The 13,422-nt window shown below is 58.2% G+C and overlaps 1 protein-coding gene across 1 annotated transcript in view; it reads right to left on the reverse strand.

The window, feature by feature from the left end:
* Nucleotides 1–812: 812 nt before the first annotated feature.
* The window catches only part of syn3 (synapsin III), a gene marked incomplete at its 5' end in the record, with an annotated part of 37,485 nt that continues 24,875 nt past the window's right edge, over nucleotides 813–13,422 (reverse strand). Inside the window, one exon of the mRNA XM_067976946.1 lies at nucleotides 813–824. Within this exon, the coding sequence (XP_067833047.1) occupies nucleotides 813–824 (12 nt within the window). The remainder of the gene's footprint in view (nucleotides 825–13,422) is intronic.

Consider the following 13,422-nt stretch of genomic DNA (forward strand, 5'->3'; position numbering starts at 1 on the left):
TGAAGGCGCAAGATGAGGAGAAGGATCAGGAGGTGGAGAAGGTGCATGTGGTGGAGATGGAGCAGGAGTGGAGAAGGAGCAGGAAAGAAGAAGGAGCAGGAGGAGGAGTAGGAATAGGAGGAGGAGAAGGAGCATGAGATGGAGAAGGCGCAAGATGAGGAGATGGAGCAGGAGGTGGAGAAGGAGCAGGAGGTGGAAAAGGAGCAGGAGGAGGTGAAGGAGGTGGAGATGGAGCAGGAGGAGGAGAAGGAGCAGGATGAGGAGAAGGAACAGGAGGAGGAGAAGAAGCAATAGGTCGAGAAGGAGCAGGAGGCTGAGAAGCACCAGAAGGGGGAGTAGGAGAAGGAGTTGGAGAAGAAGCAGGAGGCGGAGCAGGAGCAGGAGCTGAAGAAGGAGCAGGAGGAGGAGAAGGTGCAGGAGGTGGAGAATGAGCAGGAGGTGGAGAAGTAGCAGGAGGAGGAGCAGGAGCAGGAGGAGGAGAAGGAACAGGAGGAGGACAAGGAGCAGGAGGAGGAGAAGGAGCAGGAGTGGAGAAGGTGCAGGAGAACAAGAAGGAGCAGGAGGAGGAGAAGGAGCAGTTCGAGGAGCAGGAGCAGGAGGTGGAGCAGGCGCAAGATGAGGAGAATGAGCAGGAGGTGGAGAAGGAGACGGAGATGGAGAAGGAGCAGGAGAAGTAGAAGGAGCAGGAGGTGGATAGGAGCAGGAGGTGGAGATGGAGCAGGAGGAGGACGATGAGAAGGAGCAGGAGGTGGAGAACGAGCAGGAGGTGGAGAGGTGCAGGAGGAGGAGAAGGAGCAGGCGGAGGAGAAGGACTAGAAGGGGGACTAGGAGAAGGAGTTGGTAAAGAAGCAGGAGGAGTAGGTTGAGCAGGAGCAGAAGAAGGAGCAGGACGAGCAGGTGTAGAAGGAGTAGTTGGTGGAGGTTGAGCTTGAGGTGTAGAAGGAGCAGGAGGAGGGGGATGAGAAGGAGCCGGAGGTGGAGAAGGAGCAGGAGGAGAAGGAGCAGGAGGAGGAGAAGGAGCAGGAGTTAGAGATGGAGCAGGAGTGGAGAAGGAGCAGGAGAAGAAGAAGGAGCAGGAGGAGGAGTAGGATCAGGAGGAGGAGAAGGAGCAGAAGGTGGAGAAGGCGGTGGGAGGAGGTAGCGATGGAGCAGTGGGAGGAGGTGGAGCAGATGGAGGAGGTGGAGCTGGTGGTGGAGAAGGAGCAAGAGGAGGAGGTGGAGCAGGAGGAGGATGTTGATCAGGAGGAGGAGAAGGAGCAGGAGGAGGAGGTGGAGCAGGAGGAGGATGTTGATCAGGAGGAGGGGAAGGAGCAGGAGGAGTTTGAGCAGGAGGTGGAGAAGAAGCAGGAGGTGGAGAAGCAGCAGGAGGTGGAGAAGGAGCAGTAGATCGGAAAAGAGCAGGAGGGGGAGGTTGAGCTAGAGGAGAAGTATCAGGTGGAAGTTGAACGGGAGGAGGAGAAGGAGCAAGAGGAGGTTGAGCACGAGGTGGAGAAGGAGGAGGAGTTGGAGAAGGAGCAGGAGGTGGAGATGGAGCAGGAGGTGCAGAAGGAGCAGAAGGTGGAGGATGAGCAGGAGGAGAAGAAGGAGCAGTTGGAGAAGAGGGAGCTGGAGTGGAGAAGGAGCAGCGGAAGAAGAAGGAGCAGTAGGAGGATTAGGAGATGGAGGAGGCGAAGGAGCAGGAGGTGGAGGTTGAGTAGGAGGAGGAAAAGGAGCAGGAGGAGGTTGAGCAGAGGTTGCAGAAGGAGCAGGGTTTGGTGAAATAGCAGAAGGAGGAGAAGGAGCAGGAGGAGGAGAAGGAACAGGAGGAGGAGAAGGAGCAGGAGTTCGAGAAGGAGCAGGAGGAGGATGTGGAGCAGTAGGCGGAGGTGGAGCAGGAGTTGGAGAAGGAGCTGGAGGTGGAGAATGAGCAGGAGGAGGAGGTGGAGCAGAAGGAGGATGTTGATCAGGAGGAGGAGATGGAGCAGGAGGAGGAGGTGGAACAGGAGGAGGATGTTGATCAGGAGGAGGAGAAGGAACAGGAGGAGGAGAAGGAGCAGGAGTTGGAGAAGGAGCAGGAGGAGGATCTGGAGCAGTATGCGGAGGTGTAGCAGGAGTTGGAGAAGGAGCTGGAGGTGGAGAATGAGCAGGAGGAGGAGGTGGATCAGGAGGAGGATGTTGATCAGGAGGAGGAGAAGGAGCAGGACGAGTTTGAGCGGGAGGAGGAGAACGAGCAGGAGGTGGAGAAGGAGCAGTAGATCGAAAAAGAGAAGAAGGGGGAGGTTTACGATGAGGTCGAAAAGGCCAGGTAGTGGAGGAGGAGAAGGAGCAATAGGGGGAGGAGGAGCAGGAGGGGGAGGTTGAACATGAGGAGGAGAAGGAGCAGGAGGAGGTTGAGCACGAGGTGGAGAAGGAGAAGGATTGGAGATGGAGCAGGAGGTGCAGATGCAGCAGGAGGTGCAGAATGAGCAGGAGGTGGAGGAGGAGCAGGAGGAGAAGAAGGGGCAGGAGGAGAAGAGGCAGCAGGAGTGGAGAAGGAGCAGCGGAAGAAGAAGGAGCAGGAGGAGGAGTCGGAGATGGAGGAGGCGAAGGAGCAGGAGGTGGAGAAAGTGCAAGTTTACGAGAAGGAGCAGAAGGTGGAGAAGGAGCAGGAGGAGGAGAAGGAGCAGGAGGTGCAGAAGGAGCAGGAGGGCGACAAGGAGCAGGAGGGCGACACGGAGCAGGATTTGGAGAAGGAGCAGGGAGAGGAGAAGGAGCAGGAGGTGGAGAAGGAGCAGAGGGCGGGACGGAGGATGAGGTGGACAAAGAGTAGAAGGTGGAGAAGAAGCAGGAGGTGGAGAAGGAGCAGGAGGTGGAGAAGGAGCAGGAAGTGGAGAAGGAGCAGGTTGTGGAGTAGGAGTAGGAGGAGGTTGAGCAGGAGATGGAGAAGGAGCAGGAGGGGGAGAAGTAGCAGGAGGTGGAGAAGGAGCAGGAGGTGGAGAAGGAGCCGGAGGTGGAGAAGGAGCCGGAGGTGGAGAAGGAGCTGGAGTTGGAGAAGGGGTAGGAGGAGCAGGTTGAGCAGGAGGAGGAGAAGCAGGAGGAGCAGGTTGAGCAGGCCAAGGGAAGGAGCAGGATCTGCACGTTATGCAGGAGTTGGAGAAGCAGCAGGAGAAGAAGAAGGATCAGGAGGAGGAGGAGAAGGAGCAGGAGGTGCAAAAGTAGCAGGGTGGGACAATGAGCAGGAGGTGGAGAAGGAGCAGGAGAAGAAGGAGTAGCAGGAGGTGGAGAAGGAGCAGGAGATGAAGGGGGTGGTTGAACAGGAGGTGGAAAAGGAGCTGGAGGTGCAGGAGGAGGAGAAGGAGCAGGAGGGGGAGAAGGAGCAGGAGGGGGACAAGGAGCAGAATGAGGAGAAGCAGCGTGAGGTGGCGAAGTAGCTGGAGGAGGAGAAGAAGCAGGAGGTGGAGAAAGAGCATTTGGAGGAGGTAGAGAAGGAGCAGTGGGAGGAGATGGAGCAGATGGAGGAGGTGGAGCTGGAGGTGGAGAAGGAGCAGGAGGAGGAGGTGGAGCAGGAGGAGGATTTTGATAAGGAGGTGGAGAAGGAGCCGGAGGTGGAGAAGGAGCCGGAGTTGGATAAAGAGACGGAGGTGGAGAATGGGCAGGAGGTGGAGAAGGGGCAGGAGGTGGAGAATGGGCAGGAGGGGGAGGAGGAGGAGACGGAGCAGAAATGGAGAAGGAGCAGGAGGAGAAGAAGGAGCTGGAGGAGGACAAGGAGCAGGAGGAGGAGGCGGAGCAGGAGCTGGAGAAGGAGCAGGCGGAGGAGGTGGAGGAGGAGGTGGAGAAGGAGCAGGAGGCGAAGAAGGAGCAGGAGGTGGAGAAGGAGCAGGATATGAAGGGGGAGGTTGAACAGGAGGTGGAAAAGGAGCAGGATGTGGAGGAGGAGGCGAAGGAGCAGGAGGGATAGAAGGAGCAGGAGGGGGCGATGGAGCAGGAAGGGGAAAAAGAAGCAGGAGGGGGAGAAGGAGCAGGAGGAGGAGAAGGAGCTGAAGAAGGAGAAGCAGCGTGAGGTGGCGAAGGAGCTGGAGGAGGAGCAGGAACAGGAGGTGGAGAAGGAGCAGTGGGAGGAGGTGGAGCAGATGGAGGAGGTGGAGCTGGAGGTGGAGAAGGCGCAGGAGGAGGAGGTGGAGCAGGTGGAGGATGTTGATCAGGAGGAGGAGAAGGAGCAGGAGGAGGAGGTGGAACAGGAGGATGATGTTGATCAGGAGGAGGAGAAGTAGCAGGAGGAGTTTGAGCGTGAGGAGGAGAAGGAGCAGGAGGTGGAGAAGGAGCAGGAGGGCGAGCAGGAGCAGGAGGTCGAGAAGGAGCAGGAGGGCGACAAGCAGCAGGAAGGCGAAAAGAAGCAGGAAGGCGAGAAGTAGGAGGAGGTGGAGCAGGAGGTGGTGAATGTAGAAGGAGCAGGAGGAGGGAGATGAGAAGGAGCAGGAGATGGAGAAGGAGCACGAGGAGGGGAAGGAGGAGGATGAGGAGTAGGAGCAGGTGGAGGAGAAGGAGCAGGAGGTGGAGATGGAGCAGGAGTGGAGAAGGGGCAGGAGAAGATGAAGGAGCATGAGGAGGAATACGAGCAGGAGGAGGAGAAGGAGCAGGAGTTGGTGAATGTGCAAGATGGGGAGAAGGAGCAGGAGGTGGAGAAGGGGCATGTGGTGGAGATGGAGCAGGTGTGGAGAAGGAGCAGGAAAGAAGAAGGAGCAGGAGGAGGAGTAGGAGCAGGAGGAGGAGAAGGAGCATGAGGTGGAGAAGGCGCAAGATGAGGAGAAGGAGTAGGATGTGGAGAGGAGCAGGAGGTGGACAAGGAGCAGGACGGGGAGAAGGAGGTCGAGAAGGAGCAGGAGGCGGAGAAGGACCGGAAGGGGGAGTAGGAGAAGGAATTGGAGCAGAAGCAGGAGGCGGAGCAGGAGCAGGAGGAGAAGAAGGAGCAGGAGGAGGAGAAGGTGCACAAGGTGGAGAATGAGCAGGAGGTGGAGAAGTAGCAGGAGGAGGAGCAGGCGCAGGAGGATGAGAAGGAACAGGAGGAGGACAAGGAGCGAGAGGAGGAGAAGGAGCAGGAGGAGGAGCAGGAGCAGTTCGAGGAGCAGGAGCACGAGGTGGAGCAGGCGCAAGATGAGGAGAATGAGCAGGAGGTGGAGAAGGAGACGGAGGTGGAGAAGGAGCAGGAGAAGTAGAAGGAGCAGGAGGTGGAGAAGAAGCAAGAGGAGGAGGTTGAGCAGGAGGAGAAGATTGAGCAGGAGGAGCAGGTGTAGAAGGTGCAGTTGGTGGAGGTTGAGCAGGAGGTGGAGAAGGAGCAGGAGGAGGAGGATGAGAAGGAGCAGGAGGTGGAGTAGGAGCAGGAGGTGGAGAAGGTGCAGGAGGAGGAGAAGGAGCAGGTGGAGCAGGAGGAGGAGGAGGTTGAGCAAGAGGAGGGAGTTGAGCAGGATGAGGGAGTTGAGAAGGAAAAGAAGGAGGATAAGGACCAGGAGGAGGAGAAGGAACAGGAGTTATAGAGAAGGAGTAGGAGATGTAGAAGCAGCAGGCGGTGGAGAAGGAGAAGGAGCAGGAGGTGGGTAATGAGCAGGAGGTGGAGAAGGAGCAGGAGGAGAAGAAAGAGCAGGAGGTGGAGAAGAAGCAGGAGGAGAAGAAGGAGCAGGAGGAGGAGAAGGAGCCGGAGGAGGAGAAGGACCAGGAGGAGGAGAAGGAACTGGAGTTGGAGAAGGAGCAGGAGTTGGAGGTGGAGAAGGAGCAGGAGGTGGAGAAGGAGCAGGAGGTGGAGAAGGAGCAGGAGGAGAAGAAGGAGCAGGAGGTGGAGAAGAAGCAGGAGGAGAAGAAGGAGCAGGAGGTGGAGACGGAGCGGGAAGTGGAGAAGGAGCAGGAGGTGGAGACGGAACAGGAGGTGGAGACGGTACAGGAGGTGGAGACGGAACAGGAGGTGGAGACGGAACAGGAGGTGGAGAAGGAGCAGGAGGTGGAGAAGGAACAAGATGTGGAGCAGGAGCAGCAGGTGGAGGAGGAGCAGGAGGTGGAGCAGGAGCAGGATGTGGAGCAGGAGCCGGAGGTGGAACGTGAGCCCGATTTTCAGCAGGAGATCGAGAAGGAGCAGGAGGTGGAGAAGCAGTAGGAGAAGGAGTTTGGAGGTGCAGAAGGAGCAGGAGGGCGACAAGGAGCAGGAGGGCGACACGGAGCAGGATTTGGAGAAGGAGCAGGGAGAGGAGAAGGAGCAGGAGGTGGAGAAGGAGCAGAGGGCGGGACGGAGGATGAGGTGGACAAAGAGCAGAAGGTGGAGAAGAAGCAGGAGGTGGAGAAGGAGCAGGAGGTGGAGAAGGAGCAGGAGGTGTAGAAGGAGCAGGTTGTGGAGTAGGAGTAGGAGGAGGTTGAGCAGGAGATGGAGAAGGAGCAGGAGGGGGAGAAGTAGCAGGAGGTGGAGAAGGAGCAGGAGGTGGAGAAGGAGCCGGAGGTGGAGAAGGAGCCGGAGGTGGAGAAGAAGCTGGAGTTGGAGAAGGGGTAGGAGGAGCAGGTTGAGCAGGAGGAGGAGAAGCAGGAGGAGCAGGTTGAGCAGGCCAAGGAAAGGAGCAGGATCTGCACGTGATGCACGAGTTGGAGAAGCAGCAGGAGAAGAAGAAGGATCAGGAGGAGGAGGAGAAGGAGCAGGAGAAGAAGGAGTAGCAGGAGGTGGAGAAGGAGCAGGAGATGAAGGGGGTGGTTGAACAGGAGGTGGAAAAGGAGCTGGAGGTGCAGGAGGAGGAGAAGGAGCAGGAGGGGGAGAAGGAGCAGGAGGGGGACAAGGAGCAGAATGAGGAGAAGCAGCGTGAGGTGGCGAAGGAGCTGGAGGAGGAGTAGAAGCAGGAGGTGGAGAAAGAGCATTTGGAGGAGGTGGAGAAGGAGCAGTGGGAGGAGTTGGAGCAGATGGAGGAGGTGGAGCTGGAGGTGGAGAAGGAGCAGGAGGAGGAGGAGGTGGAGCAGGAGGAGGATGTTGATCAGGAGGAGGAGAAGGAGCAGGAGGAGGAGGTGGAGCAGGAGGAGGATGTTGATCAGGATGAGGAGATGGAGCAGGAGGAGGATGTTGATCAGGAGGTGGAGAAGGAGCCGGAGGTGGAGAAGGAGCCGGATTTGGATAAAGAGACGGAGGTGGAGAATGGGCAGGAGGTGGAGAAGGGGCAGGAGGTGGAGAATGGGCACGAGGGGGAGGAGGATGAGACGGAGCAGAAATGGAGAAGGAGCAGGAGGAGAAGAAGGGGCAGGAGGAGAAGACGGAGCAGGAGCGGAAGACGGAGCTGGAGGAGGACAAGGAGCAGGAGGAGGAGGCGGATCAGGAGCTGGAGAAGGAGCAGGAGGAGGAGGTGGATCAGGAGGAGGATGTTGATCAGGAGGAGGAGAAGGAGCAGGAGGAGTTTGAGCGGGAGGAGGAGAAGGAGCAGGAGGTGGAGTAGGAGCAGGAGGTGGAGAATGTGCAGGAGGAGGAGAAGGAGCAGGTGGAGCAGGAGGAGGAGGAGGTTGAGCAGGAGGAGGGAGTTGAGCAGGATGAGGGAGTTGAGAAGGAAAAGAAGGAGGATAAGGACCAGGAGGAGAAGGAACAGGAGTTATAGAGAAGGAGTAGGAGATGTAGAAGCAGCAGGCGGTGGAGAAGGAGAAGGAGCAGGAGGTGGGTAATGAGCAGGAGGTGGAGAAGGAGCAGGAGGAGAAGAAAGAGCGGGAGGTGGAGAAGAAGCAGGAGGAGAAGAAGGAGCAGGAGGAGGAGAAGGAGCCGGAGGAGGAGAAGGACCAGAAGGAGGAGAAGGAACTGGAGTTGGAGAAGGAGCAGGAGTTGGAGATGGAGAAGGAGCAGGAGGTGGAGAAGGAGCAGGAGGTGGAGAAGGAGCAGGAGGAGAAGAAGGAGCAGGAGGTGGAGAAGAAGCAGGAGGAGAAGAAGGAGCAGGAGGTGGAGACGGAGCGGGAAGTGGAGAAGGAGCAGGAGGTGGAGACGGAACAGGAGGTGGAGACGGTACAGGAGGTGGAGACGGAACAGGAGGTGGAGACGGAACAGGAGGTGGAGAAGGAGCAGGAGGTGGAGAAGGAACAAGATGTGGAGCAGGAGCAGCAGGTGGAGGAGGAGCAGGAGGTGGAGCAGGAGCAGGATGTGGAGCAGGAGCCGGAGGTGGAACGTGAGCCCGATTTTCAGCAGGAGATGGAGAAGGAGCAGGAGGTGGAGAAGCAGTAGGAGAAGGAGTTTGGAGGTGCAGAAGGAGCAGGAGGGCGACAAGGAGCAGGAGGGCGACACGGAGCAGGATTTGGAGAAGGAGCAGGGAGAGGAGAAGGAGCAGGAGGTGGAGAAGGAGCAGAGGGCGGGACGGAGGATGAGGTGGACAAAGAGCAGAAGGTGGAGAAGAAGCAGGAGGTGGAGAAGGAGCAGGAGGTGGAGAAGGAGCAGGAGGTGTAGAAGGAGCAGGTTGTGGAGTAGGAGTAGGAGGAGGTTGAGCAGGAGATGGAGAAGGAGCAGGAGGGGGAGAAGTAGCAGGAGGTGGAGAAGGAGCAGGAGGTGGAGAAGGAGCCGGAGGTGGAGAAGGAGCCGGAGGTGGAGAAGAAGCTGGAGTTGGAGAAGGGGTAGGAGGAGCAGGTTGAGCAGGAGGAGGAGAAGCAGGAGGAGCAGGTTGAGCTGGCCAAGGAAAGGAGCAGGATCTGCACGTGATGCAGGAGTTGGAGAAGCAGCAGGAGAAGAAGAAGGATCAGGAGGAGGAGGAGAAGGAGCAGGAGAAGAAGGAGTAGCAGGAGGTGGAGAAGGAGCAGGAGATGAAGGGGGTGGTTGAACAGGAGGTGGAAAAGGAGCTGGAGGTGCAGGAGGAGGAGAAGGAGCAGGAGGGGGAGAAGGAGCAGGAGGGGGACAAGGAGCAGAATGAGGAGAAGCAGCGTGAGTTGGCGAAGGAGCTGGAGGAGGAGTAGAAGCAGGAGGTGGAGAAAGAGCATTTGGAGGAGGTGGAGAAGGAGCAGTGGGAGGAGTTGGAGCAGATGGAGGAGGTGGAGCTGGCGGTGGAGAAGGAGCAGGAGGAGGAGGAGGTGGAGCAGGAGGAGGATGTTGATCAGGAGGAGGAGAAGGAGCAGGAGGAGGAGGTGGAGCAGGAGGAGGATGTTGATCAGGATGAGGAGATGGAGCAGGAGGAGGATGTTGATCAGGAGGTGGAGAAGGAGCCGGAGGTGGAGAAGGAGCCGGATTTGGATAAAGAGACGGAGGTGGAGAATGGGCAGGAGGTGGAGAAGGGGCAGGAGGTGGAGAATGGGCACGAGGGGGAGGAGGATGAGACGGAGCAGAAATGGAGAAGGAGCAGGAGGAGAAGAAGGGGCAGGAGGAGAAGACGGAGCAGGAGCGGAAGACGGAGCTGGAGGAGGACAAGGAGCAGGAGGAGGAGGCGGATCAGGAGCTGGAGAAGGAGCAGGAGGAGGAGGTGGAGGAGGAGGTGGAGAAGGAGCAGGAGGAGAAGAAGGAGCAGGAAGTGGAGAAGGAGCAGGATATGAAAGGGGAGGTTGAACAGGAGGTGGAAAAGGAGCAGGAAGTGGAGGAGGAGGCGAAGGAGCAGGAGGGATAGAAGGAGCAGGAGGGGGCGATGGAGCAGGAAGTAGAAAAAGAAGCAGGAGGGGGAGAAGGAGCAGGAGGAGGAGAAGGAGCTGAAAAAGGAGAAACAGCGTGAGGTGGCGAAGGAGCTGGAGGAGGAGCAGGAACAGGAGGTGGAGAAGGAGCAGTGGGAGGAGGTGGAGCAGATGGAGGAGGTGGAGCTGGAGGTGGAGAAGGCGCAGGAGGAGGAGGTGGAGCAGGTGGAGGATGTTGATCAGGAGGAGGAGAAGTAGCAGGAGGAGTTTGAGCGGGAGGAGGAGAAGGAGCAAGAGGTGAAGAAGGAACAGGAGGGCGAGAAGGAGCAGGAGGTCGAGAAGGAGCAGGAGGGCGACAAGCAGCAGGAAGGCGATAAGGAGCAGGAGGTGGAGCAGGAGGTGGTGAATGTAGAAGGAGCAGGAGGAGGGGGATGAGAAGGAGCAGGAGGTGGAGAAGGAGCACGAGGAGGGGAAGGAGGAGGATGAGGAGAAGGAGCAGGTGCAGGAGAAGGAGGAGGAGGTGGAGATGGAGCTGGAGTGGAGAAGGGGCAAGAGAAGATGAAGGAGCATGAGGAGGAATACGAGCAGGAGGAGAAGGAGCAGGAGTTGGTGAATGTGCAAGATGGGGAGAAGCAGCAGGAGGTGGAGAAGGGGCATGTGGTGGAGATGGAGCAGGTGTGGAGAAGGAGCAGGAAAGAAGAAGGAGCAGGAGGAGGAGTAGGAGCAGGAGGTGGAGAAGGAGCAGAAGGTGGATGAGGAGCAGCAGGTGGAGAAGGAGAAGGAGGAGGCGAAGGAGAAGGAGTTTGAGCAGGAGGAGGAAGAGGTTGAGCAGGAGGAAGAGGTTGATGAGGCGGAGGGAGTTGAGACGGAGCACGAGGAGGAGAAGGGCCAGGAGGAGGAGAAGGAACACGAGGTGGTGAAGGAGCAGGAGGTGGAGAAGGAGCAGGAGGTGGAGAAGGAGCAGGATTTGCAGAAGAGGCAGGAGGTGGAGAAGGAGCAGGAGCAGGAATTGTGGATGGAGCAGGAGGTGGAGAAGGAGCAGGAGGAGAAGAAGGAGCAGGAGGTGGAGAAGGAGCAGAAAGTGGAGACGCAGCAGGAGGTGGAGAAGGAGCAGGAGCTTGAGAAGGAGCAGGTGGTGGAGACGCAACAGGAGGTGGAGACGGAACAGGAGGTGGAGAAGGAGCAGGAGGAGGAGAAGGAGCAGGAGGTGGAGAAGGAGCAGGAGGTGGAGAAGGATCAGCATTTGGAGAAGGAGCAGGAGGTGGAGCAGGTTTAGGTGGTAGAGATGGTGCAGTTGGTAGAGAAGGAGCAGGTGGTGGAGTCGGAGCAGTAGGTGGAGCAAGAGCAGGAGGAGGAGAAGGAGCAGGAGGAGTAGATTGAGCAGGATGTGGAAAAAGACCAGGAGGACGATAAGGAACTGGAGGTGGAGAAGGAGCAGGAGGTGGAGAAGGAGCAGGAGGTGGAGAAAGAGCAGGAGGTGGAGAATGAAAAGGAGGAGGGGAAGGAACAGGAGGTGGAGACGGAACAGGTGGGGGAGACGGAACAGGAGGTGGAGGAGGAGCAGGAGGTGGAGGAGGAAGAAGAGGTGGAGAAGGAGCAGGAGGTGGAGAAGGATATGGAGGTGGAGTACTAGCAGGAGGTGGAGAAGGAGCAGGAAGTGGAGAAGGAGCAGGACGTGGAGAAGGAGCATAGGAGGAGAAGGAGGAGAAGGAGCAGATGGAAGAAGAGGAGGTGCAGAAGGACCAGGAGGAGCAGGAGGAGGAGAAGGAGGAGAAGGAGCAGGTGGAATTGGAAAATGTGGATCAGGAGCAGGAGGTGGAGCAGGAGCCGGAGCTGGAGAAGGAGCAGTTGGTGGAGAAGGAGCAGGAGGTGAAGAAGGAGCAGGAGGTGGAGAAGGATCAGCAGGTGGAGAAGGAGCAGGAGGTGGAGAAGGATTAGGTGGTAGAGAAGGAGCAGTTGGTAGAGAAGGAGCAGGTGGTGGAGAAGGAGCAGCAGGTGGAGACGGAGCAGTAGGTGGAGCAAGTGCAGGAGGAGGAGAAGGAGCAGGAGGAGGAGATTGAGCAGGATGTGGAGAAGGACCAGGAGGAGGAGAAGGAACAGGAGGTGGAGAAGGAGCAGGAGGTGGAGAAGGAGCAGGAGGTGGAGAAGGAGCAGGAGCAGGAGGTGGGGAGGGAGCAGGAAGTGGAGAAGGAGCAGGAGGTGGAGATGGAGCATAGGAGGAGAAGGAGGAGAAGGAGCAGATGGAAGAGGAGGAGGTGCAGAAGGACCAGGAGGAGTAGAAGGAGCAGGAGGAGGAGAAGGAGGAGAAGGAGCAGGGAGAAGTGGAAAATGTGGATAAGGAGCAGGAGGTGGAGCATGAGCGGGAGGTGGAGCAGGAGCCGGATCTGGAGAAGGAGCAGGAGCTGGAGAAAGAGCAGGAGGTGGAATAGGAACAGGAGTTGTGGAAGGAACCGGAGGTGGAGAAGGAACAGGAGGTGGAGACGGAAGAGATGGTGGAGACGGAACAGGAGGTGGAGAAGTAGCAGGAGGTGGAGGAGTTGGAAGAGGTGGTGTAGGAGCAGGAGGTAGAGAAGGAGCAGGAGGAGGTGAAGGACGAGGAGGAGATGGAGCAGGAGGAAGAGAAGCAGCAGAAGGAGTAGAAGGAGCAGTAGTTGGAGAATGAGGAGGAGGAAGAGGAGGAGGTTGAGCAGGAGGTGGAGATGGAGCAGGAGGTGGAGAAGGAGCAGGAGTTGTAGAAGGAGCAGGAGGTGTCGACGGAGCAAGAAGTTTAGAAGGAGCAGAGGAGGAGAAGGTGGAGAAGGAGCAGGTGGAAGAGGAGGAGGTGGAGAAGCACAAGGAGGAGGAGAAGGAGCAGGAGGAGGATAAGGAGCAGGTGGATAAGGAGGAGTTGGAGAAGGAGCAGGAGGTGGAGAAGGAGCAGGAGGAGCAGAAGGTGGAGAAGCAGCAGGAGGTGGAGAAGGTGCAGGCGGAGGAGAAGGAACAGGAGGTGTACAAGGAACAGGGCGTGGAGAAGGAACAGGACGTGGAGAAAGAGCAGGAGGCGTAGAAGGAGCAGGAGGAGGAGACGGAGCAGGAGGAGGACAAGGAACAGTATGTGGAGAATGAGGAGTAGGAAGAGGAGGAGGTTGATCAGGAAGAGGAGTTTGAGCAGAAGGTGGAGATGCAACAAGAGGTGGAGATGGAGCAAGAGGTGGAGAAAAAGCAGGAGCTGGAGAAAGAGCAGGAGCTGGAGAAGGAGCAGGACGTGGAGAAGGAACAGGAGGTGGAGAAGAACAGGAAGTGGAGATGGAAGAGTTGGTGGAGACGGAACAGGAGGTGTAGAAGGAGCAATAGGTGGAGGAGGTAGAAGAGGTGGAGTAGGAGCAGGAGGTGGAGTAGGAGCAGGAGGATGAGAAGGAAGAGGAGGAGAAGGAGCAGGTGGAAGAGAAGGATCAGGAGGTGGAGAAGGAGGAGTAGGAAGAGGAGGAATGTGAGCAGGAGGTGGAGAAGGAGAAGGAGGTTTAGAAGGAGCAGGAGGTGGAGAAGGAGCAGGAGGTGGAGCAGGAGAAGGAGGTGGAGCAGGAGCAGGAGGTGGAGCAGGTGCAGGAGCAGGAGGAGGAGCTGGAGCACGAGGTGGAGCAGGAGCAGGAAGTGGAGAAGGAGCAGGAGGTGGAGAAGGAGGTGACGGAAGAGAAGGAGCAGGAGGTGGAGCTATAGCAGAAGGTGGAAAAGGAGCTGGAGGTGGGGTTTGAGTAGGTGGTGGAGAAGGAGCAGGAGGTGGAGAAGGAGCAGGAGGTGGAGAAGGAGCAGGAGGTGGAGAAGGCGCAGGAAGTGGAGCAGGAGCAGGAGGTGGAGCAGGTGCTGGAGGTGGAGCAGGAGCAAGAGGTGGAGAAGGAGCAGGAGGTG

Source organism: Heptranchias perlo, unplaced genomic scaffold (genome assembly GCF_035084215.1).
Source record: "Heptranchias perlo isolate sHepPer1 unplaced genomic scaffold, sHepPer1.hap1 HAP1_SCAFFOLD_115, whole genome shotgun sequence".
Lineage (NCBI taxonomy): Eukaryota > Metazoa > Chordata > Chondrichthyes > Hexanchiformes > Hexanchidae > Heptranchias > Heptranchias perlo.